The sequence below is a fragment of the Loxodonta africana genome, chromosome 12 (genome assembly GCF_030014295.1).
Source record: "Loxodonta africana isolate mLoxAfr1 chromosome 12, mLoxAfr1.hap2, whole genome shotgun sequence".
In the NCBI taxonomy this organism is placed as follows: Eukaryota; Metazoa; Chordata; class Mammalia; order Proboscidea; family Elephantidae; genus Loxodonta; species Loxodonta africana.
The window spans coordinates 33,384,317-33,408,403 of NC_087353.1; the positions used below are offsets into that span (position 1 = coordinate 33,384,317).

The 24,087-nt window shown below is 38.5% G+C and overlaps 1 protein-coding gene across 4 annotated transcripts in view; it reads right to left on the reverse strand.

The window, feature by feature from the left end:
• The window catches only part of LDAH (lipid droplet associated hydrolase), a 141,146-nt gene that overhangs the window by 108,263 nt on the left and 8,796 nt on the right, over positions 1–24,087 (reverse strand). For 3 of the 4 annotated variants that reach the window (XM_064295072.1, XM_064295075.1, XM_064295073.1), the window contains exon 2: positions 5,708–5,863. In XM_064295072.1, the coding sequence (XP_064151142.1) occupies positions 5,708–5,861 (154 nt within the window). In that variant the 5' untranslated portion in view covers positions 5,862–5,863. Of the gene's footprint in view, positions 1–5,707; positions 5,864–9,400; positions 9,476–24,087 lie in introns of all 4 variants that reach the window. The other variant, XM_064295074.1, reaches the window with a different exon arrangement.

The window sequence follows — 24,087 nt, forward strand, 5'->3', positions numbered from 1 at the left end:
CCCCAGAATGTTACACAGACGTTAACAAGAATGATTCTGCACTCCACTAGCTGACCTGAAGGGACCTCACTGAGTACTGCTGAGTATGGAAGCAAGATGCAGAAAAGTATGCATAACATGATTCAGTTTTGGAAAAACACCCCTATGTTTTTAATACACATATGTAAGAGTATATTAATACAGTAAAAAATATGGAGGTATACATAATTCTTAAATGGGGGAGAAAGGGGTGATGTAGCTAGTCAGAGACACAAGTAGAAGAAACCAATCCAAAAAAGGAAAAGAAAGGAAAAAAAAAGGGCCTTCACTTAAAAATTAAAGCAGTATTTATATAATCACATTTATGTACTTGAATAAATTATTTTTAAGTAATTTTTTAAAATATATAAAGTAGAAAAAAGTCAACTGTTAAAAATTGAGGCTAGGAACAGGTAAGATGACACAGCAGAACTACCAAAAAAGAACAGGTACCCCTCCAGTTGGAAGAAAGGCCTGGTAATGTACTTTGGAAATTCAGCCAGTGAAAACCCTATGGATCAGAAAAGTCCAATCCCCAAGCCATCAAAGGGGTGGCGCGGGACCAGGCAGTGTTTCCTTGTTGTGCACAGGCTCACGAGTCAGGGGCTGACTAGACGACACCTAACAACAACAACTTCTCCAGTTCTGTTATTCCTTTTTATGATATTTTCCAATGTGGAGGCCTGGAGTTACAGACCCCTCAGGTTTGGCTATTCTTAATTTGCCCCTTAGACTTGTGCTACTTCTCTCTCCCCTTTGGACCGCCACTAGAAATCCCATCACACCTACAGCAGTGTCATATTATCACCCTCCCAACTCTATTACTTTTTATAGGTCTGAATCATAAGTAGAGAAAACTTAGTCAATATACATAAACTACTTCTTACCAGGTAAGTCTTCTTAACCTAACCAAAAATTTTAAGTTTTTTAAAAGCAGTCATGGCTTCTCACAGTTCTCTCTATCCAAAGTGGTGCCTAGCAGCACCAGTTGGGCACGCAGCGCTCAGATACAGTAAATCAGATACAGTGAATCCATGGCCAGTAACACGAAAATCCAACTTATAACAGAGAAAATCCAACTTATAACATTGCATCTACAATGCAAAATGCTTACATATCACTGCATACTTCACCACTTAAACGTTACAGCCTTATGTTTTATATTTTATCAAGCATGAACTAAACTTCCTGGTTAGGAAACCACAAAGAAAAATAACATGGCTGCTTTTATGGAACTAAAATCAGATAAACACATACACATACACACACACATACATATCCAGGCGTAGGGATGTTACAAAACAATCCAAAAAGAAATGCAACTAAAAACATTTTATCAAAGGTTTGTATCAAAATGTGTTACAAACACATGCTTGAACACACACATAGTCAGATACCTGAGCAACACATAACAGAGGCTGAGTGATCATCCCTAGACTCTGCCAATAAACTCTGAAGTACCAAACACTGCACCTGTAGACTTCTTGCCTTCCAGTTAATTTTGCAGGAGACAAAAACTACCATATATTAAGTTAGTGTGAGAGAGTGGCTTCTGGTAATCACTCAGCACCTACGTAGAAGGTTGCTGTGTGGACAGAACTGGAGGTTCATCCATGAAGTCATGTCTGCTCGAGATGTAATCACTGTACTCACAGCACAAAACACTTCACATGTCTCCACTTCATATGACCGCCTGAGAATTACAACGACTTAAAATGTTCTACAGCACCTTTCTTCCAGCCTCAGAGTACATCCCTTCTCCAGTTTAAGATAACTTTTCTACTTATTCTCTCAATTCTATCTTTTATTGTGGCCTCCAGATCTCTGCTCCATCAATTAGCACTTCTCATGGCTATAATTTCAAATTCTCACGGCAGGCAGAGTATGTGTACTTTTAATTTTCATAGATTTTGCCAGATTGCTTTCCAAAAAGACTGTTACATCCTGGTAGAAGACTGGGAAGTTTATTCCTGGAAGAGACTAAACCAAAGAGAAATTTTGAATTCAGGAACCTTAACCTTCCTGAGAATGGAAGTACCATAGCGAGAAGATGGTTTAGGTGAAGTGTTACTAAAAAGTCAAACTCTCAGCCTGCTTTGCCCCACTCAGCTCTGAACATTAGCTGCCAGGTTTCCACCCCCTAGACAGGACACTGGAAGATTCCTTGCTGGGAAAACTGAACAGTCCAAGAAAAAGTTACAGATACTGAAAGCTGGGGGCCCCCCAGTGAAAAAAGACTCACCCAGAGTGACCAAACTTCCTGGTTTGCCCAGGAGTGCCCTTGTGTTACACCGAAAGTCCTGAGTCTTGAGCAACTGCCCAGTCCTGGGCAAACTGGGGTGGATGGTCACCTTAGGCACACCTGTGGGCAAGGTCCACTCCTGAATACAGAACTTCCAATCAGCTTTTTGGTGCCCTGCTCTAAAAAATGAAGGGATAGTCAAGGATTACCAGATATTTGAGGAAAGAAAGGGACTAATGCAAACAAAAAAAGAAAAGAAACTAAATGAAAACCACAACAATACAAGAAGCCAAAGAAAATAATACTGCACCCACTAAACTGGAAATTGTTTAACAAAAAAAAGGAAGAGAGAGAGAAAAAATAGCTCTTAGAATTGAAGTACATGAGTTTCTAGGTTAAAATGGAACCAATTACAAAGTATGAAAAATCACTGTGAAATTTCAGAATCCTAGAACTAAGGTGGTGGAAAACAATGATTAGTACCCTTAAAATTCTAAGGAAAAATTATTTCCAACTTATAATTCTAAAAACATTTTTGACATGCTAGATCTTTAAAAGATTACTTTCCATTGAGCCTCTTCTCAGGGAGCTACTAGAAGATGTACTACACCCCAAACAAGAAAATAAATCAAGAAAGAGGAAAAAATGGGATCCAGGAAACGGGATTTAATCCAGGAGAAAAGTGAAGGGAATCCCCAGAATGACAGCTGTGTAGGACTGGAGAGGAATCACTCCAGACTGGAGTCAGAGAACAGAGTTCAGGAACGTATATCTCCGAGAAAAAAGAAACACTGATTACCCAAACATATTGAGTGGGCTTTTTTTTTTTTCCCCCACTGGTAGAGAATAGTTTAGGATAAATTGATGATTAAAACAGAAAAAAGCAAATATAAGAGACAAACATTAACCCAGAGAAAACAAAAAAGATGTACCAGAGAGGAAATGGAATCATGATACCTTATAAGCTTAGCTGGAAATATGTACATACTCATAACAATAAAGGCACTGAATACTGACCTAACCAAAAACTATAATACAGTCATAAAAGGAAGATTGAGGGAGGGGGAGATATGTTTGTGTTTGGGGAGGGCAAAGTGGAGGAAAGCTGATCCTCATCTTTCATGGAGGAAGTCAACAGATAACATCTAATACTAAAACCTCAAGAAACTCAAGAAATGGCAACATAAGTATTTCATTTAGAAATATGGACCAAATACCAAAAAGAACACACCAGGGTTGAAAGTGTTTGTCTTTGAGGATATTGTTGGAACTAGAAAAGCTGATTCTAAAGATCGTAGGGAAAATAAACATGTGAGAAGCCAAAAACTATTCTGAAAAGGAATAAAAGTGACCCAGGACAAGGGCTACTAGATATGTAAAAGTATTATAAAGCTAGAGCTATTAAAAACGTACGTGAGATGAACTCTTGCCTCCTCATGTCTAAGGAGCATTCTGGCTATACTTCTTTCAAGACAGATTTGTTTGTTCTTCTGGCAGTCCATGATATATTCAATATTCTTCGCCAACACCATAGTTCAAATGAATCAATTCTATTGCTATAATTCAAATGCATCAACTCTACTAAGTTATCATGAGGGGCCAGTCCCTGGAGAAGGACACCATGCTTGGTAAAGCAGAGGGTCAGCGAAGAATGAGAAGGGCTGACACAGTAGCTGCAAATGGGCTCAAACATAGCAACGATTGTGAGGACGGTGCAGGGCCGGACAGTGTTTCGTTCTGTTGTACAAAGGGTCACTGTGAGTCAGAACTGACTTGAGGGCACCTAACAACAACATTAAAGATGTGACTAGTACAGAAAGAAAAAGAGTACAGAAACAGATTCCCAGCCATAGGAGAATCTACTTTATGTTAAAGTTGACATTTTAAACCAATAGAAAAAAGACAGATTCTATAATAAAGGGTAATGGGCCAAGTAGAGAGCAATTCCATATAAATTTAAGGAATTTTTCAGCTTTCCCATTTCCGTAAAAAAGGCCATTGGATTTTGATAGGGATTGCACTGAATCTGTAGGTTTCATTGGGGAGTATTACCATCTTAAATATTGTCTTCTAATCCACAAACACGGGATGCACACTTAAATTACAGATGCATCAAATTTAGAGGATAAAAACGAAACTATAAAAATACTAGAAGAATTTTATCCTGAAGACTACAAAATATTGTTGACAGAAATTAAAGAACACCTAAATAAATGGAAAGATCCCATTTGCATGCAGAAATGGAAAAACTAATCCTCACATTTATATGGAATTGCAAAGGGTTCTAAATAGAAAAAAAACAATATTGAAAAAGAAAACCAAAGAGGAATCAAACGTCCCAATTTCAAACTTACTACAATGATATGGTTCACCTCAATTATAGCAAAAAAGAAAAAAAAAAAAAAACTAGAAGAAAACATGGGAGGAATGATCTTGGAGTAACGAAGGCCTTTCTTGGAAAGTCATAACACCCAGAAGACTTAAAGGATAAGCGAATTTTGACTACATAACAATGAAACTTATCGCACAACCAAATAAATACCATAATGGAGTCAAATGACTAACTAGGAAAGATTCTTGCTACAATACAATAGACAAAGCACAATTTTACTTTAAATATAAAAAGGCTACAACAAATCAATAAGGAAAACACTGACAACACAGTTGAAAAATGCACGAGGGTTTCAAACTAGCAATTCATAGAACAAGAAACACAAATCGATTATAAATATATATGTTCAAACTCACTCACAATTAAAAAAATGCTTCACGACTTGCAAGCAAGTATCCAGTCCTAACATTCTACTGACAGTGACCTAGCAAAAGTCACAAGGGATCTAGCTGCCAAATCCAGCGAACCACGAAGACAGAATAAGCATGCTACAATAAACATGTAATCATCTTTAAATGAGAGGAAAAAGATATTTAGAAACTATCAGAAACATCTGAAAAAGTTCTAAATATTCTAAGTACTGTTAAGGAAAAAAAAGCAGATTACAAAATTGTATATGTGGTATGCTTCTAATTTTGACCCCTCAAAATTGGTCGGCAGTTCAAATCCACCAGCTGCTCCTTGGAAACCCTATGGGGCAGTTCTACTCTGTCCTATAGGGTTGCTATGAGTCAGAATTGACTCCACGGCAATGTGTTTGGTTTTTAGTTTTGTGTGTATGTGTGTATACATATGTATAAGTACACATATATGTATGTATATATATATACACATAACAACATAATATACATATTATAAATGTACAGAAGAAAAAGAAAAAACCACCAAAGTATTAACAGTACTTGTTATCAATGAACTGAGTGATTTTTTTTCCTTCTGTAAGATTTCCTATATTTATCACATTCTCTATAATTAACCTGTAATGGTGTTTTTAAAATCAGAAATAGTCATAAATGTCCACATAAAGTCTCTTCATTCAGATTTTCTATACTTACCAGTAATAATGAAAATAAGCACCTTAGGCCTAGTGGCACCTTGATCACTAAACAGGTCAGTCCAGGGCCCGCATTTTAGAACCTGGGTTTCAATCCCACCACACAAAACGAATTCCTCATGCACAGGGATTTCTTCCTTGATTTTTGAGTCCATTTCTAAGTAAGGAAAGAAAAACTGTGTGAACAATCACTAAAACATAAAACCTTGAGCCAAAGAAAATATTCAAGAATAAAAAGGACAAATTTCCATATAAGTAGGAGGAGACATCACAAATAGATATGGGAAATATAAGACTATTCAGCAATTCTGGATTAAAGGATTTCAAGAATATTAAAGCAAAATATAAGAGACACATATTTGGCAAAAAAAACAAACCTACAGAGGGGTCTGAATCAAAATCGAATTCATCTTTCCCACATCTTTCATCTCCAGTCTAAATGGACAATAACTAACCATGGATAACACGTCCACTTCCTCTCTGCTGCAACTCTCACAGCTATGTGCTTTACCAGTGAAAAGTCCCCCTACCTTCACCTAGTGAAGACTTAACGGGGGGAAAAAATGTAGAGGTTATGGCTTGCCCTCGTATTTTCCGTGGTAGAACTGTAAGAGGGACAGTGAGCTCCTTTACGGTCTTTTCCTCCTTTCAATGTATGATCACTTCCTTCCTCTATTAACCCTCTCTTGTCCCGAATTCTGTAAGCATATTTTATACGCATTATTGTTCTTAAGTAGTATATGTATTATTATTAAAGTAGTATATTGTTAAATTATAAAATGGTTCTTTGGAAAACAAACAAAAACAACTAGGATATGAGATAACAATGTGAACAACTTCCTAAATCTATGCATGTGCAAAAATACAGTCCTAAAATTATTTTTACTGCCATTTCCACTCCTGCCATCCCTATGTCTAAAACAGCACCAAGTCTCAAACGACCAGTGGTCTTTCAGTTTTTCTTTAATGCTACTCCATTCACTGAAAGGCTTCCGGAATTAAGGCTCAAAGTACCTCTGTAGGTTTCTCTCCTCTCACCCTTCATACCAACCTTGCACTCCAGGCTGTCTTATCCTTGCATTTCCTCAGTGTTTTCACATTTTCCTGCTCCTGTAACTGTGCTCATATTTTATTTCCTAATCACTTACAGAATGCTTTCTGGAATGTGCCGATTACCAATTTTTGACTCTCAGCTCCAAATCCTTCATTGCCTGCTCTGAGAAAATGGATCTGGGCCCTTTAAATATTTTTCCTTTACCAGCTACATGATGTTAAGCTTTGTCACTAGAGGGTGCTGGAGAGACATTATAGAAGGAAGGAGTTTTCTTTCCTGGTTTCAATGTGCTCTCTCAACCAGCTCCTGGAAAACTTCCTTTTTTTCCCCCTCTACAGCTCAGCCCCTAGGTTTCTCTAGTACAGTGGTTTTCCAATGGAGACAATTCTGTTGCCAGAGGATACTTAGCAATATTTGAAGATATATTCTGTTATCACACTGGGGGGGCGGGGGGGACTACTACTGGAGCCCTGGTGGCACAGTCATTAAGTGCTCAGCTGCTAACCAAAAGGTCGGCTAGAACCCACTAGCCACTCCACGGGAGAAAGATGTGGCAGTCTGCTTCTGAAAAGATTACAGCCTTGAAAGCCCTATAGGGCAGTTCTACTCTGTCCTATAGGGTTGCTATGAGTCAGAATCAACTTGATGGCTATGGGTATGGGTACTACTGGCATCTAGTAGATAGAAACCTGGGATGCTGCTAAACATTCTATGAAACACAGGATAGCCCTACAACAAAGAATGATCCAGCCCAAAGAGTCACAGTGTTGAGGTTGAGAAACTCTGCTCCAGTGCTAGGTGCCTGTAGCTTTCACCAGCTTCTGGCAGCCATCATGTGTTTTCTCCTCCAGCTCTTTACTCAGGCAGCAGTGGCACTGCCAGAGCCCCAGATAGTAGAGGTTTATGCTCCAGACCAGCTCACTGCTCTCCCCACACCTCCCTCCAGCCCCACATGCACACAGCAGGGAACCTGCAAGGCTGGCCTTCTAAGTCAGCCAGCCAGCCAGCGGCCAACCTTTGTCCTGCACAGCAGCCTGGACTTGCCCTGGCCCAAGCCATACACAACAGCACTCAAGGTTTTTTCAGAGGAAGGTCTCTCCCACTCCCGATTCCAGCAGCACCCAAACGGATACCCCAACTCTCCCAGTGTGGCCAACTCCCTCTGTGCCTACCTACAGTCTCAACTTGTCTGAACTCTTCAAATCCTTCTCATGTTAGTGCAAATCCTCCTTTCTGAATGAGGTCTTTACTGAGCACCCCCAGCTTAAGGAAATCTCCCCTTCCTCTAAAATCTGTGTTTATCCTAACTGGCTATGATAAGGTAGCCAGTTAAGCTTTACTGGGAGATCAATATACTTGTTATCCATGTCATGGTACACTCTCTCTGACCTAAGTATTTACTGTTAGCCCCACAGCCATCACTGCAAGCACTACCTGCCCCTCCCCAGAGTGAACACCTTAAGGTAAATGCAATGCTGGTTAGGACGTGGTGACAGGGGGAAGTTCACAAATTGATGGTAACAATGAAAACAGCCTTTAGAAAGCAATCTAGCAGCATGGATCAATACCCATAAAGGGCGTAACTTTGATTCAGTAATTTTGAGAACTCAATTCTTAAAAAAAATCCAAAATATTTAAAGACTAGCTGCTTGGGATGCTATTTATAACAGGGAAAAGCTGAGGGGCCTAAATGTCCATTAATAGAAGAATAGTTAAGTACATTATGATAAAACATTATACAGCCACTAAAAATGATATATACGACTCAACATTAGGGGAATGATTAAATAAATTGTAGTTCGATCTTATGATCAAATACTATATTCCATCAAAACTGTTCTGCTAAATTGATTATAACTCATCCATCTGCTTTCTAAAGCTTCTAAAATTTCACTTCTCTTGTCCGCTGTTATGTTGCCTCTTCCATTCTCTTTGTTTACACCTTTGCTACTTTTATTGTCATTTTAGCGGTAAGTTTAGGGACGAAAAAGAAATAAATGTCTATGTTCCAACCTCCATGTTTAACTGAGAGTCCAAAATTAATTTTCTTTAATAATAAAAAGACTTATGGAAAATGAAAAATTCTTAAATAGCATGGAACCCCTCTCCACTCAAAATCTATTGATTAAATAAATGTATCATCTAAACTTTTGTTATGGAGTAGTTTTTAGTTCACTAGTAAATGTCATTGTAGCCCAGTCTCTAAAACTGTCACAAAACACAGTCCATATTTATAAAGGTCTTATGGGTTTTTTATGGGTATGACATTTATAATGTGTTAGAAACAATATTACACTTAGCTGTTTCACACAATATTAGATCAGAGCACTGACAGAGAAGACACTGGCTAACCTTAACACTTTCATCAGAAGAGAACCCAAAGTTATTAAGTGCATTCAACTCATAAATATGAAAACTTCAAGTAAATGCTGCCTAGGGAGTTTGATTAGTCACAAAATTACTGAGAATTCAAGCAGACATGAAACTTAAGCTCAGTCTATAAAAGTTGGAAAACAAACAAACAAAAGCCACACTTTAGCTCTAAAACGCCTCAAAGAAAGCTGAGAAACAGGTTAACACGTGTATTTATAAAGTATTTTTTCATTTTACTTCACTCTTATGTTACTTAATCCCACATACCACATGAAAAAAGCAGAAGAAAACCTGAACAGTGTTCAAATTCTTCCTCATCCAAGACTCCAAGGTCCTTTAATTCTGCAAAAAAGTGTCCGGTTAACAAACAACAATGAGTTGTAATTATATATTGTTAAAAAGTGATGGCCCAAACTTCAGCTGCAGCCTACAAATAATCTTTAACCGAAGTCAGTTTTGATAAGCAGCAAGACTTCTGCTGGATACAAACCAAGTATGGATACAACTGGCACAATTCAGGCAGGCCTTAGTGCCCTAAAAGAGGTGCTCACTTACGTGTACCAATGAGTTCTTAATTTTATTTAGTAAGAGAATCTTTTTCAGTTAAATCTTATGCAAACCAAGAAAATATATAGTCTCAAAATATATACATTAAAACTTGACAGAACTAAATGGGGAAATAGATAAACCTACAGTCATAGTGGGAGATTTTAACACACCACTCTTAGTATCTGATAGAATCCAACCAATCAAACCAACTCGTTGCCATCCAGTCGATTCTGATTGGTAGCGACCAAACAGGACAGAACAGAACTGCCCCACAGGGTTTCCAAGGAGAGTCTGGTGTATTTAAAGTGCTGAAATTTTGGTTAGCAGCGAGCTCTTAACCACTGGACCACCAAGGCTCCTCTGATAGAATAAGCAAACAAAATCAATAAGTACATAGAAAATTTGAATAATTAATAAACTTGAACTGATTGACACATAAAACTCTATATCAAATAACTGCAAAAACAACAGAACAACACATTCTTTTCAAGTGCACATGAAACATTTACCAAACTGACCTTATTTTGTTGCTGTTGGGTGCCACTGAGTCGATTGCTGACTCACAGTGACCCCATGGGACAAAGCAGAAGTGCTCAATAGGGTTTTCTAGGCTGTAATCTACATGAGCAGATTGCCAGATCTTTTTCCCAACGAGCTGCTGGATGGGTTTGAATCATCAACTTTCAGCTGGCAGCCAAGCCTGTTGTGTGCCACCAGGGCTTCTTAACTGTACTAGGTCATAAAGCAAATCTCAACAAATTTCAAAAGACTGAAATAATATAGAGTATGTTCTCTAACTACAACGGAATTAAGCTAAAGATGAATAACATAATGACAAGAAAATCCTCGTATTTTAGGAAACTAAGCAATACACTTCTACATAACTGATGAGTCAAAGAAGAAATCAAATGTACTTCAGAATTGAATGATAATGAAATAAATGAAAATGAAAATATGGCATATCAAAATATATGGAATGCAGATAAAGGCACACGTACAAGAAAATTTAAAGTCTTCACATGCATATATTGGGGGGGGGACTCCACTGCCATCAAGTCGATTCTGACTCATAGCAACCCTACAGGACAGAGTAGAATTGCTCCATAGGGTTTCCAAGGCTGTAAATCTTTACGGAAGCAGACTGTCATCTTCCTACCACAGAGCAGCTGGTGGGTTAGAACTGTCAACCTTTTGGTAAATAGCCAAGTGCTTAACCACGGCACCACCGGACTGGAAATTGAGGATCTAAGCATCTATTTTAAAGAGCTACAGAAAAATTAATGAATCTAACTAAAGTAAATCAAAGAAGAAAATAATAAAGAGTAGAAATTAATTTTTTTTTTTTTTAGAAATTAATGGGACAGGAAAAAAATGTATATTAGAGCAGCTTAACAAAACCAGAAGTTCATTCTTTGAAAAGACCTATAAACAAACAACACCTAATAAGACTCATCAAGAAAAGCAAAGGCACAAAAACACAATACCTGATCAGTCAAACCATGTTGTTGCTGTTAGGTCCCACTGAGTCGGCTCCGACTCATAGCAGCCCTATGTACCACAGAACGAACACTGCCTGGTCCTGCACCATCCTTACAAGCGTTGTTATGCTTGAGCCCATTGTTGCTGCCACTGTGTCAATCCATCTCGTTGAGGGTTTTCCTCTTTTCCGCTGACCCTGTACTTTACCAGGCATGATTTCCTTCTCCAGGACTGATCCCTACTGACAACATGTCCAAAGAATGTGAGACGCAGTCTCGCCATCCTTGCTTCTAAGGAGCATTCTGGCTGTACTTCTTCCAAGACAGAATTCAAAGGCGTCAGTTCTTCGGTCTTCCCTTATTCACTGGCCAGCTTTCACATGCATATGATTTGAATGAAAGTACCATGGCTTGGGTCAGGCGCACCTTAGTTTTCAAGGTGATATCTTCAGTTTTCAACACTTTAAAGAGGTCCTTTGCAGCAGATTTGCCCAATGCAATGTTTTTTTTTTTAGTTTTTATTGTGCTTTAAGTGAAAGTTTGCAAATGAAGTCGGACTCTCATACAAAAATTTATAAATACCTTGCTTTATACTCCTAATTACCCTCTCCCTAATGAGACAGCACATTCCTTACCTCCACTCTCTCTTTTCATGTCCATTTGGCCAGCTTCTGATCCCCTCTACCCTCTCATCTCCCCTCCAGACAGGAGATGCCAACATAGTCTCATGTGTCTACTTGTTCTAAGAAGCTCATTCTTCACCAGCATCATTGTCTATCCCATAGTCCATTCCAATCCCTGTCTGAAGAGTTGGCTTTGGGAATGGTTCCTGTCTTAGGCTAACAGAGGGTCTGGCGACCATGACCTCTGGGGTTATTCTAGTCTCAGTCAGACCATTAAGTCTGGTCTTGCAAAAAAGTGAAACAAGACCCATACCTCACTCCATGCACAAAAACTAACTCAAAATGGATCAAAGACCTAAATATAAAATCTAAAATGATAAAGATCATGGAAGAAAAAATAGGGACAACGTTAGGAGCCCTAATACATGGCATAAACAGTATAGAAAACGTTATAAAGAATGTAGAAGAAAAACTAGATAACTGGGAGCTCCTAAAAATCAAACACTTATGCTCATTCAAAGACTTCACCAAAAGAGTAAAAAGACTACCTAAAGACTGGGAAAAAGTTTTTAGCTATGACATTTCTGATCAGCGCCTGATCTCTAAAATCTACATGATACTGCAAAAACTCAACTGCAAAAAGACAAATAACCCAATTAAAAAATGGGCAAATGAATAGACACTTCACTAAAGAAGACATTCAGGTAGCTAACAGATATATGAGGAAATGTTCACATATCATTAGCCATTAGACAAATGCAGACCAAAACTACAATGAGATTTCACCTCACTCCAACAAGGCTGGCATTAATCCAAAAAACACAAAATAATAAATGTTGGAGAGACTGGAACACTTCTACACTGCTGGTGGGAATGTCAAATGGTACAACCACTTTGGAAATCGATTTGGCACTTCCTTAAAAAGTTAGAAATAGAACTACCATACGATCCAGCAATCCCACTCCTTGGAATATATCCTAGAGAAATAAGAGCCTTTACGTGAACAGATATATGCACACCCATGTTTACTGCAGCACTGTTTACAACAGCAAAAACATGGAAGCAACCATGATACCCATCAATGGATGAATGGATAAATAAATTATGGTATATTCACACAATGGAATACTACACATTGATAAAGAACAGTGAGGAATCGTGAAACATTTCATAACATGGAGGAACCTGGAAGGCATTATGCTGAGCAATGTTAGTCAGTTGCAAAAGGACAAATACTGTATAAGACCACTATTATAAGAACTTGAGAAATAGTTTAAACTGAGAAGAAAGCATTCTTTTGTGGTTATGAGAGCGGGGAGGGAGGGAGGGAGGGAGGGTAGAGGAGGGGCATTCACTAATTAGATAGTAGATAAGAACTACTTTAGGTGAAGGGAAAGACAGCACACAATATAGGGGAAGTCAGCACAACTGGACTAAACCAAAAGCAAAGAAGTTTCCTGAATAAACTGAATGCTTCAAAGGCCAGTGTAGCAGGGGCAGGGGTCTGGGGACCATGGTTTCAGGGGACATCTAAGTCAATTAGCATAATAAAATCTATTAACAAAACATTCTGCATCTCACTTTGAAGAGTGGCATCTGGGGCCTTAAACGCTAGCAAGTAGCCATCTAAGATGCATCAATTGGTCTCAATCCACCTGGAGCAAAGGAGAATGAAGAACATCAAGGACACAGGTGATTACGAGCCCAAGAGACAGAAAGGGCCATATGAACCAGGGACTACATCATCCTGAGACCAGAAGAACTAGATGGTGCCCAGCTATAACCGATGACTGCCCTGACAGGGAACACAACAGAGAATCCCTGAGGGAGCAGGAGAGCAGTGGGATGCAGACCCCAAATTCTCATAAGACCAGGCTTAATGGTCTGACTGAGACTGGAAAGACCCTGGTGGTCATGGCTCCCAGACCTTCTGTTGGCCCAGGACAGGAACCATTTCCGAACCCAACTCTTCAGACATGGATTGGACTGGAAAAATGGGTTGGAGAGGGATGCTGGTGAGGAGTGAGCTTCTTGGATCAGGTGGACACTTGAGTCTATGTTGGCATTGCCTGGAGGGGAGATGAGAGGGTGGAGGGGGTTAGAAGCTGGCGAAATGGACACGAAAAGAGAGAGTGGAGGGAGGGAGCGGCCTGTCTCATTAGGGGGAGAGTAATTGGGAGTGTGTAGCAAGGTGTATACGGGTTTTTGTGTGAGAGACTGACTTGATTTGTAAACTTTTACTTAAAGCACAATAAAAATTATTAAAAAAAAAAAAAGTCTGGTCTTTTTATAAGAATTTGGGATCTGCATCCCACTGCTCTCCTGCTCCCTCAGGGGTTCTCTGTTGTGTTCCCTGTCAAGACAGTCATCAGTGGTAGCTGGGCACCATTTAATTCTTCTGGTCTCAGGCTCATGTAGTCTCTGCTTTATGTGGTCCTTTCTGCCTCTTGGGCTCCTAATTACCTTGTGTCTTTGGTGTTCTTCATTCTCCTTTGTTCCAGGCGGCAATGCATCTTTTGATTTCTTGACTTCCACAGGTGTTGATTGTGGATCCAAGTAATATGAAATGCTTGACAACTTCAACCTTTTTTCTGTTTATCATGATGTGGCTCATTGGTCCAGTTGTGAAGATTTTTGTTTTCTTTATGTTGAGGTGTAACACATACTGAAGGCTATGGTCTTTGATTTCCATCCATAAGTGCTTTGTAGTCAAACCATAGACCCCCCTCCCCAAAATAAACCTGTTGCCATCGAGTCAATTCTGACTCACAGCTTACCCTACAGGGCAGAGTAGAACTGCCCCATAGAGTTTCCAAGGAGCACTTGGTGGATTTGAACTGCTGGCCTTTTGGTTTGCAGCCGCAGCACTTAACTACTATGCCACTAGGGTTTTCAGGCCCATAAAATAAAAAGTAACACCCAAAGTGAATGTGTGCACCTTAGAATAATCAATTATAAGAGGTCTAGAGGGTGGCATTTGCCCAAAAGCAAAAAGGAAAAGACAAGGAGGGATAAAACACAACCTACAGAACGGGAGAAAGTTTTTCAGAATCATATATCTGCTAAGAAATTAATATCCAAAATACACAAAAAAAGTCTACAACTTAACAACAAAAACGCAACCTAATTTAAAAACTGTGCAAGACTTGAACAGCCGTTTCATCAGTTATTGTTGTTACTCGCCATCCAGTTGAGTCTGACTCATGGCAACGCCATGTGTGCAGAGTAGCACTGCTGTGTAGGGTTTTCAAGGCTGTGACCTTTTGGAAGCCGTTTGCCAGGCCTATCCCCCGACCCGCCTCTGGGTGGGTTCAAAGGGCTAGTAGTCAAGCAGTTAACTGGGAGGGATATGCAAATGCAAACCACAATGAGATACTACCTCACTCCTATCACAATGGCTATTAAAAAAAAAAAAAGAAAGAAAAGTAAACAAAAGAAAACGAAAACAACAGGTGTTGGTGAGGTCATGGAAAAACTGGAACTCTCATCCATTGCCAGTGGGAATGTGAAATGGTACAGACACCATGGAAAATATTTTGGTGGTTTCCCAAAAAGATGAACATAGCAACATTCAACTACCGTGTGACCCAGCAATCCTACCCCTTGGTATACCCAAAAGAATTGAAACCTGTAAACCAATGTTCATTGTGGCACTATTCACAATAGCCAAAATATGGAAAGCTAAATATCCATCAACAAATGACTGGATAAACAAAATGTGGTATATCCATACAATGGACTATTAGCCTAAGGAGAAATGAAGTCCTGATGTATGCCACAACATGGATGAACCTTGAAAACACGCTGAGTGAAATACATCAGCCACAAAAGGACAAATAGTGTATGATCTCACTTATATGAAATAGTCAAATACAAACCAAAGGTTACTAGCGGTTTTTGGGGGTGGGAAGGGGAGGCAATGTGGGCATTACTGCTTAGGGACACTGAGTCTATGTTAATGGCCGTGGAATAATTCCAAAAAGGATAGTGAAAACGGTTATACAACATGAAGAATGTAATCAACGTCACTGAATAATACATGTAGAATTGTTGAATTGTCAAAAGAATCTGTTAAGTATATTTTTATCACAATAAAAAAAGATTATTAAGAATTTTATGCAATATATTTGACATGGGTAATTTAAAAAAAGATGCAAAAAACAGAAAAATCTTAATAGTTCTATATCTATTATATATATTAAATCCATAATTCCTGGCTTAGATGACAGACCCAACAGTTATGAAAGAAATAATACCAATCTTACATAAAGTTGTCCAGAGAACAGAAAAAGAGAGACCACGTCCCAACTCATCTTATGAGACCAGCAAGACCTTGCTATCAACACCTGAGAAGAACATTACAAGAAAGGAAAGTTACAGGCCAATCTCCTTCAGGAACATAGATGCAGCAACTATACTCGAAATATCTGCAGACCTAATCCAGTGATATATAAAGGATAATACATTACAGCCAAATTGTATAAAAACCAGAAATGCAAAGTTATTAAAACATTCAAAATTTAACCATTTTCATTTACCACATTAACAAAATTAAAGAGAAAAATCATATAATCATTTCAACAGATTCAGAAAACATATTATAAAATCCATTATGCATTAATAAAAAAAACCCTCTTAGAAGAGAGAGAAGGGATCTTCTTTTTATGAAAATAAGTTATTTATTAAGAGGAAGAAAAGACAGGCCATGAACTAGGAGAAAATATTTGCAAAACACGTATCTGGTAAAGGACTTGTATCCAAAATACACAAAGGAACTCTTTTTTTTTAAACAATATTTTATTGTGTTTTCAGTGAAAATTTATGCAGTCGTTTAATTTCCCATTCAACAGTTTCTACACAAATTGTTCTGTGACATTGGTTACATTCTTCACGGTGTGTGACCATTCTCATTATTTCCATTCTGGCTCCATTTCAAAGGAACTCTTAACACTCAACAATAAGAAAACAAACAACCCAATTACAAAATGCACAGAGATCTGGACACCTCACCAAAAAATATACACTGTTTGCAAATAAGCATATGAAAAGATGTACATCATCTGTCATCAGGGAATTGCAAATTAAAACTACAATGATACACAAATATGTGGAAGCTGAATAACACACTACTTAAGCAACCAGTGGAGCCCTGGTGGCACTGCAGGTAAGTGATATGGCTGCTAATCAAAAGGTCAGTAGTTCAAATCCACCAGCCGCTCCCTGGAAACTACCCTGTCCTCTAGGGTCGCTATGGGTTGGAATTGACTTGATGACAACAGGTTTTTTTTTTTTTTCTTAAGCAGCCAATGGATCAAAGAAGAAATCAACAGAGAAATAAAAAAATACTTAGGGTTGAACAAGAATGAAAGTACAACATACCAAAACTTATGGGATTCAGCAAAGGCAGCACTCAGATGGAAATTTATAGCAATAAACACCTACATTAAAAAAGATGAAAAGATCCCAAATCAACAGCTTAACTCTACAACTTGACGAACTAGAAAAGGAAAAGCAAACTATACCCAAGGCTACCAGAAGAAAGAGAATAATAAAGTCCGTAGCAGAAGTAAATGAAATAGAGAACAGCAAAAAAAAAAAAGAAAAAAAAAAAGAATCAACAAAACCAGAGTTGGTTTTTTTGAAAAGATCAATAAAATCTACACAACTTTGGCTAGAATGACAAACAAAAAGAGCAAATATGCAAATATCTAAAATTAGAAATGAAAATGGTGACATTACGACCCACCTTACAGAAACAAAAAGGATTGTAAGGGAATACTATGAACACTGTTGTATGCCAAATAATTAGATAACCTAGAGAAAATGAACATACTCCTTGAAACACATAAACTTCCTATATTTACGCAAGAAGAAACAGTGGAACTCAACAGACCCGCGATAAGTGATGAAATTGAATCAGTAATCAAAAAACTCCCAACAAAGAAAAGTCCTCAACCAGATGGCTTCACTGGGGAATTTACCAAACACTTGGAGAAGTGACTCTAATCTTGCTTAAACTTTTCCAAGAAATATAAAAGGAGGGAATGCATCCTAATTCATTTTATGAGGCAAGCATTACCCTGATACCAAAGCCAGACAGGACACCACAAGAAAACAAAACTACAGACCAATATCCCTACTGAATATAGATGCAAAAATACCCAACAAAATACTAACAAACCAAATCAAAAAACACATTAAAAGGATTATATACCATGATCAAGTGAGATTTATCCCAGGAATGCAAGAGCAGTTCCACATTAGAAAATGAAACAATGTAATTCACCACATTAACAGAACAAAGGAAAAGAACCACAGGATCATCTCAATCAATGCAGAAACTCACTGGGCAAAATTCAATACCCTTTCATAATAAAAACAAGATAAAAATAGGAAAATTCCTCAATATAATAAAGGACATTTATGAAAAACCCACAGCTAACATCACACAGTGATGGACTGACACAATGGCTGCAACAATGGGCTCAAACACAACAATGATTGTGAGGATGGCACAGGACAGGGCAGTGTTCGTTCCATTGTGTGTTGGGTCGCTGTGAGTCGGAACCGACTGGGCAGCACCTAACAACAACATCACACTCAAGAGATTGGGACTGAGAGCTTCTTCACTAGGATCGGGAACAGGAAAGGGATCACCACTCTTCTCACCACTGCTAGAGCAATCAAGCTAGGAAAAAAAGGAGGGGGGACCCAAACTGGGCAGCAGGAAGTAAAACTTCTTTTTCACAGATTACACGATCCTATACACAGAAACCCCCAAAGAATCCACAAGAAAGCTATCAGAACTAATAAATGAATTCTGCAAAGTGGCAGGGTACAAGGACAACACACAAAAATCAGCTGAGTTTCTATACATCAGCAATGAGCAAGTAGGAAAGAAAATTAAGGAAACACTAGCATTTACAACAGCACCTAAAAGAATAAAGCACCTAGGAACGGATTTCACCAGGAAGGTGAAAGGCTTGTACACAGAACACTATAAAACATTGCTAAAAGAAATTAAATACCTAAATAAATGGAAGGGCATTCTGTATCTGTGGACTGGGAGCCTTCATATAGTCAAGATGTCAATACTACTCAAAGCAATTTATAAATTTAATGCAACCCCATCAACATTCCAACAGCCTTCTTTACAGAAATGGAAGAGCCAATTCTCAAGTTTATATAAGAGAGCAATAAACTCCAAATGGCTAAAGCAATCTTGAAGAAGACTAAAGCAGGACTTACTTCCAGATTTCAAAACATACTGCAAAGCCAGAGTAATTTTTTTTTGGTATTGGTATACTAAAAGACACACAGACCAATGGAATAGAATTCAGAGTACAGAAAAAAATCCATACATCTATGGGCAACTGATTTTTCACAAAGGGGCTAACTCAGTTCAATGGGGAAGAAAGAGTCTCTTCAATAAACGGTGCTAGGAAAATTGGATTTCAACATGCAGAAGAATGAATCAATGCCTAACACCATACACAAAAAACACAACTCGAAATGGATCAAAGACCTAAACGTGAAGCCTAAAACCATAAAATTCTTAGAAGAAAACATAGGGGTGTGGCTGGGGAGCCTAGTTTTTAATGATGGATTATTAGATATGATATGTATGAGCAGCAAAAGCCAAAATAGATCAATGGGCTCTCATAAACATTAAATATTTTTGTTTATCAAAGGATTTTATCAGCAAAGTGAAAAGACAACCTACAGAATGGGAGAAAATTTTCGGGAACCAGATATCCAACAGAAGTCTAATATCCAAAATATATTTAAAAAACAAAAACTTCTACAACTCAAGAAAAAGACAAACAACTCAATCAAAAAAATGGGCAAAGGACTCACATTTCACCAAAGAGGACACGCAAATGGCCAAGAAGCACATGAAAAGCTGTTCAACATTATTAGCCAAACCCACTATCACCGAGTCAATTCCAACACATAGTGACCCTTTAGGACAGGGTAGAACTGCCTCATAGGGTTTCCAAGGAGCTTGGAAAGGAGCTTGGTGAATTCAAACTGCCAATCTTCTGGTTAGCAGCCATAGCATTTAACCAGTGGGCCACCAGGGCTCCCATTAACCATTACCTGTTACATTACCCATTGCCATGGAGCTGATTCCAACTCATAGCGACCCTATAGGACAGATCAGAACTGCCCCATAGGGTTTCCAAGGAGCACCTGGTGGATTCGAACTGCGGACCTTTTGGTTAACAGCTGAACTCTTAACCACTATGCCACCAGGGTTTCCAAAGGAAGATGCAAATCAAAGCACAATGAGATACCACCTCATCACCCTTAGAATAGCAATGATCAAAAAAATGGAAAATAGGTGCTGGCAAGGTTGTGGAGAAACTGGATCCCTCATCCACTGCTGGTAGGAATGCAAATTGGTCTAACCACTGTGGAAAACAGTCTGGCAGTTCCACAAAAAGCTGAATACAGAAATACCATATGACCCAGAAATCCCAATCCTACGTACGTTCTCAGAAAAAGTGAAAGTGGAAACGCAAACAAAAACTTGTACACCAATAGTCATGGCAGCATTTTTCACAACAGCCACAATGTGGAAACAACTGAAATGTCCATCAACAGATGAACGGGTAAATAAAATGTGGTACATACATGTAATGGAATATTAGTCATAAGGAGAAATAAAGTTCCGAAGCACGCCACAACGTGGAAGAACCCTGAAAACATTATGCTGTGTGAAATAAGTCAGCTGCAAAAAAGATAAATACTGTATAATCTCACTTATACGAGATAAGCAAATATACAGAGACCAAAGGTAATTAGTAGTTATCAGGATGGGAGGGAGGGGCAAAGGGAGAGTTTTTGCTGAGGGAACACTGAGTTGATGTTAATGGTGGAGGAATAATTAGGAAAAGGATAGTGATAATGCTTGCACAACATGAAGAATGGAATCAATGTTACTGAATTATACATGTAGAAATTGTAGAACTGGCAAATGTTTTGTTGTGTATATTTTCATCACAATTAAGAGAAAATAACAACAACAACAGGTTACCACCACACACCTATTAGAATGGCTAAAATCCAAAGCACTGACATCAAATTCTGGAGAAGATGTGGAGCAACAGGAACTCTCATTCACTGCCAGTGGCAATGCAAAATGGTGCTGCCATTTTGGAAAACAGTGTGCCAGTTTCTTACAAAGCTAAATACAGCTTAACAAACAATCTAGCGATTGTGCTTCTAGATATTCACCCAGCTGAGCTGAAAACATTAAAAAACCTAAAAAAAAAAAAACCTGCACACATAAATTGGCCTCAACCTACCTGGAGCAAAGGAGAAAGAAGAACACCAAAGACACAAGGTAAATATGAACCCAGGAGGCAGAAAGGGCCGCATAAACCAGAGACTCCATCAGCCTGAGACCTGAAGAACTAGATGGCACCCGGCTACCACCAAGTAGCGAGACGAGAGGAGGAGGGGTACAACAGCTGGTTGAATGGACACGAGGAATACAGGGTGGAGGGGAGGAATGTACTGTCTCATTAAGGGGAGAGCAGCTGGGAGTGCACAGGGGGTGTGTACTGCTTTTTGTATGAGAGACTGACTTCATTTGTAAACTTTCACCTAAAGACAATAAATAAATAAACCTGCACACAAATGTTTATAGCAGCTTTGTTCATAATTGCCAAAAATGGCAAGCAACCAATATGTCCTTTAATAGATGACTGAATAAATAAACCGTGGTACATCTACACAATGGAGAATTACTCTGCAATAAAAGGAAATGAGCTATCAAGCTGCAAAAAGACACCGAAGAACCTTAAATGCATACCCTATAGGGTCGCTATGAGTCAGAATAGACTCGACGGCACTGGGTTTTTTACAGATAAAGAAGCCAGTCTGAAAAAGCTACATACTATATATATATATATATATTCCAACTATATGACACTCTAAAAAAAGGCAAAACTACAGACAGTAAGAAGATTGGCAGCTGCCAGGGGTTAAGCACCAATAGAAGAGCAGGGATGAATAGATGGAGCAGGGGCATTTTTAGAGCAGTGAAACTATTCTGTGTGATACTGTAACGATCGACACATGACATAATGTTTTCCTCAACACCTACAGGGCAGTACAACACAAAGTGAACTCAAATGTAAACTATGGACTTTAGTTAATACTAATGTATCAATATTGGTTCATTAATTGTAACAAACATGACAGACAAATACCAGATGTCAATGACACGAGAAACAGTGTGCTGGGGGAACTTCCCACACAATTTTTCTGTAAACCTAAAACTGCTCTAAAAAAATATGGGGATGATCAGACAAATCTCACAGGGTCATGTGGGCCGGGGGGGGGGGGTTGTTAGCATGGCGGACCTCCCTCCCACGCCCTTCCATTTCTCCATTCGGCTTCCTTCCGATTAGTTACCTATTGCTGCTGTGATGGTGAGGGGTGTGCGGGGTGGGGGTGGGGGGCATGTTATCCACAAAACACCTACAGCAAATGCCATACTTCAGAGTAAAATACTGAAAGCTGCTCTGAGTTTGGATCATGTTAAGAGGTATGCTGGTAACACTTCTACTACCGTACATCGTACTTAAGGTTCTAGTCAATGCTTACGACACACAAAAAAGAAGTAAATGCATGTGGATTGGAAAGGAAGAAAAGAAAATGGCCATATTTCACGAACAACATGATTGTATATATAGAAAATCCAAAAGGATATACATATAAATTTTTAATTAATAAGTGAATGCAACATGGTCATTAAACACAAGGCCAATACATAAAAAATAATTATAAACAAACAAACAAACAAAACCTGTTTTGCCAAGTCAATTCCAACTCATACCAACCCTATAGGACTGGGTAGAACTGCCCTATAGGGTCTCCAAGGAGTGCCTGGTGGATTTGAACTGCCGACTTTTTGGTTAGCAGCCGAGCTCTTAACCACTGTGCCCCAGGGCTCCAAATTATATAGCAGCAACAAGCAATTAGAAAATGAAACTTTAAAGATACCATTTATAATAGCATCAAAAAATAAATAAAATTCTTGGGAATATACAAGCTTTAGAATTTGTTCGGTATTAGTTAAAGAAAGTAAATAATGAGGGGATTAGCCATATTCATGAATGGTAAGACCTACTGGTGTAAAGATATTAGTTCTTAAATTCAGTGAAATTTAATCAAATCTCAACAGATTTTTTCTTTCCCCTTTTTAACAGAAATCAGAAAGCTAATTCTAAAATATATAGTGAAATGCAATGTGTTAAGAATAGCCAAGACAATTTTGAAGAACAACCACAAAGTTGGAGAAACTTTATTGAATATCAAAAGTTAACAAAAAGATAGGATTATCAGGGCACAGAGAAAGACAAAACAGTGAAAAAGAACAGGGAACCCATAAACAAATCTACACATACAAGGGTGCAATTTATGACAAAAGTGATCTTTCAGGGAAGTAAGGAAAAGATGGTCTTTCAAATAAATGGTGTTGGGTCAACTAGATATGCATATGGAAAATAAATAAATCTTGATTCTCACCTCACAGCATACATAAAATATAATACCAGGTATATTGTAGATCTAAACATGAAAGGTAAACAATAACACTTCCAAAAGACAACATATCTTTATGAGCATAGGTTGGCCAAAGATTACTTAAACAAGTTATAAGAAGCATTAATCATAAAGGAAAAGATTAATAAATCAGACTCATTAAAATTAGTAACTTCTATTCTCAAAAGGAACCATAGGGAAAGAAGATTCATGCATAAGAATCCACATAAATTCACTCCCCAAAATGTGAAGATTAATCAAATCCTCACTTTTCTCCTTCTCAATCGTCTCTGACACCAGGCTCTCAAGTAGCCCTCTGCCCCCAGCCATCCGGAGGTAGGTCAGAGCTCAGGAGTTACAAGGACACTGTCCTTCAGACTGCCAAGTAAGCAGATGCTGGAATTCTGGGTTCAGTTATATAGTAAGCGATAAGGAGAGAAGACAGTGGAAGCCACAAAATTAAAGCCCCAGAGAGGACAAAGCTAGAAACGTGGTTTGTCCAGCTATAAAGAGCTCTCCTACCTTGGCTTCTATGACATCTCCCAGTCCTACGTGAGGCCTCTATCATCCTTTACTCCCTGTTTCCAAAGCTTCTTCTCTGGGTTCTCTTCATTACGTGCTGTTCCTTGGAAATTATATCCACTCTGAACGATGGAGAAGGACACTTACATCTATTTTTCTGTTCCCCAACTATTTCTCAAGTTTCTATCCCATTGTTCCAGCTACTGAGCATTTTCATCTGGGTGCC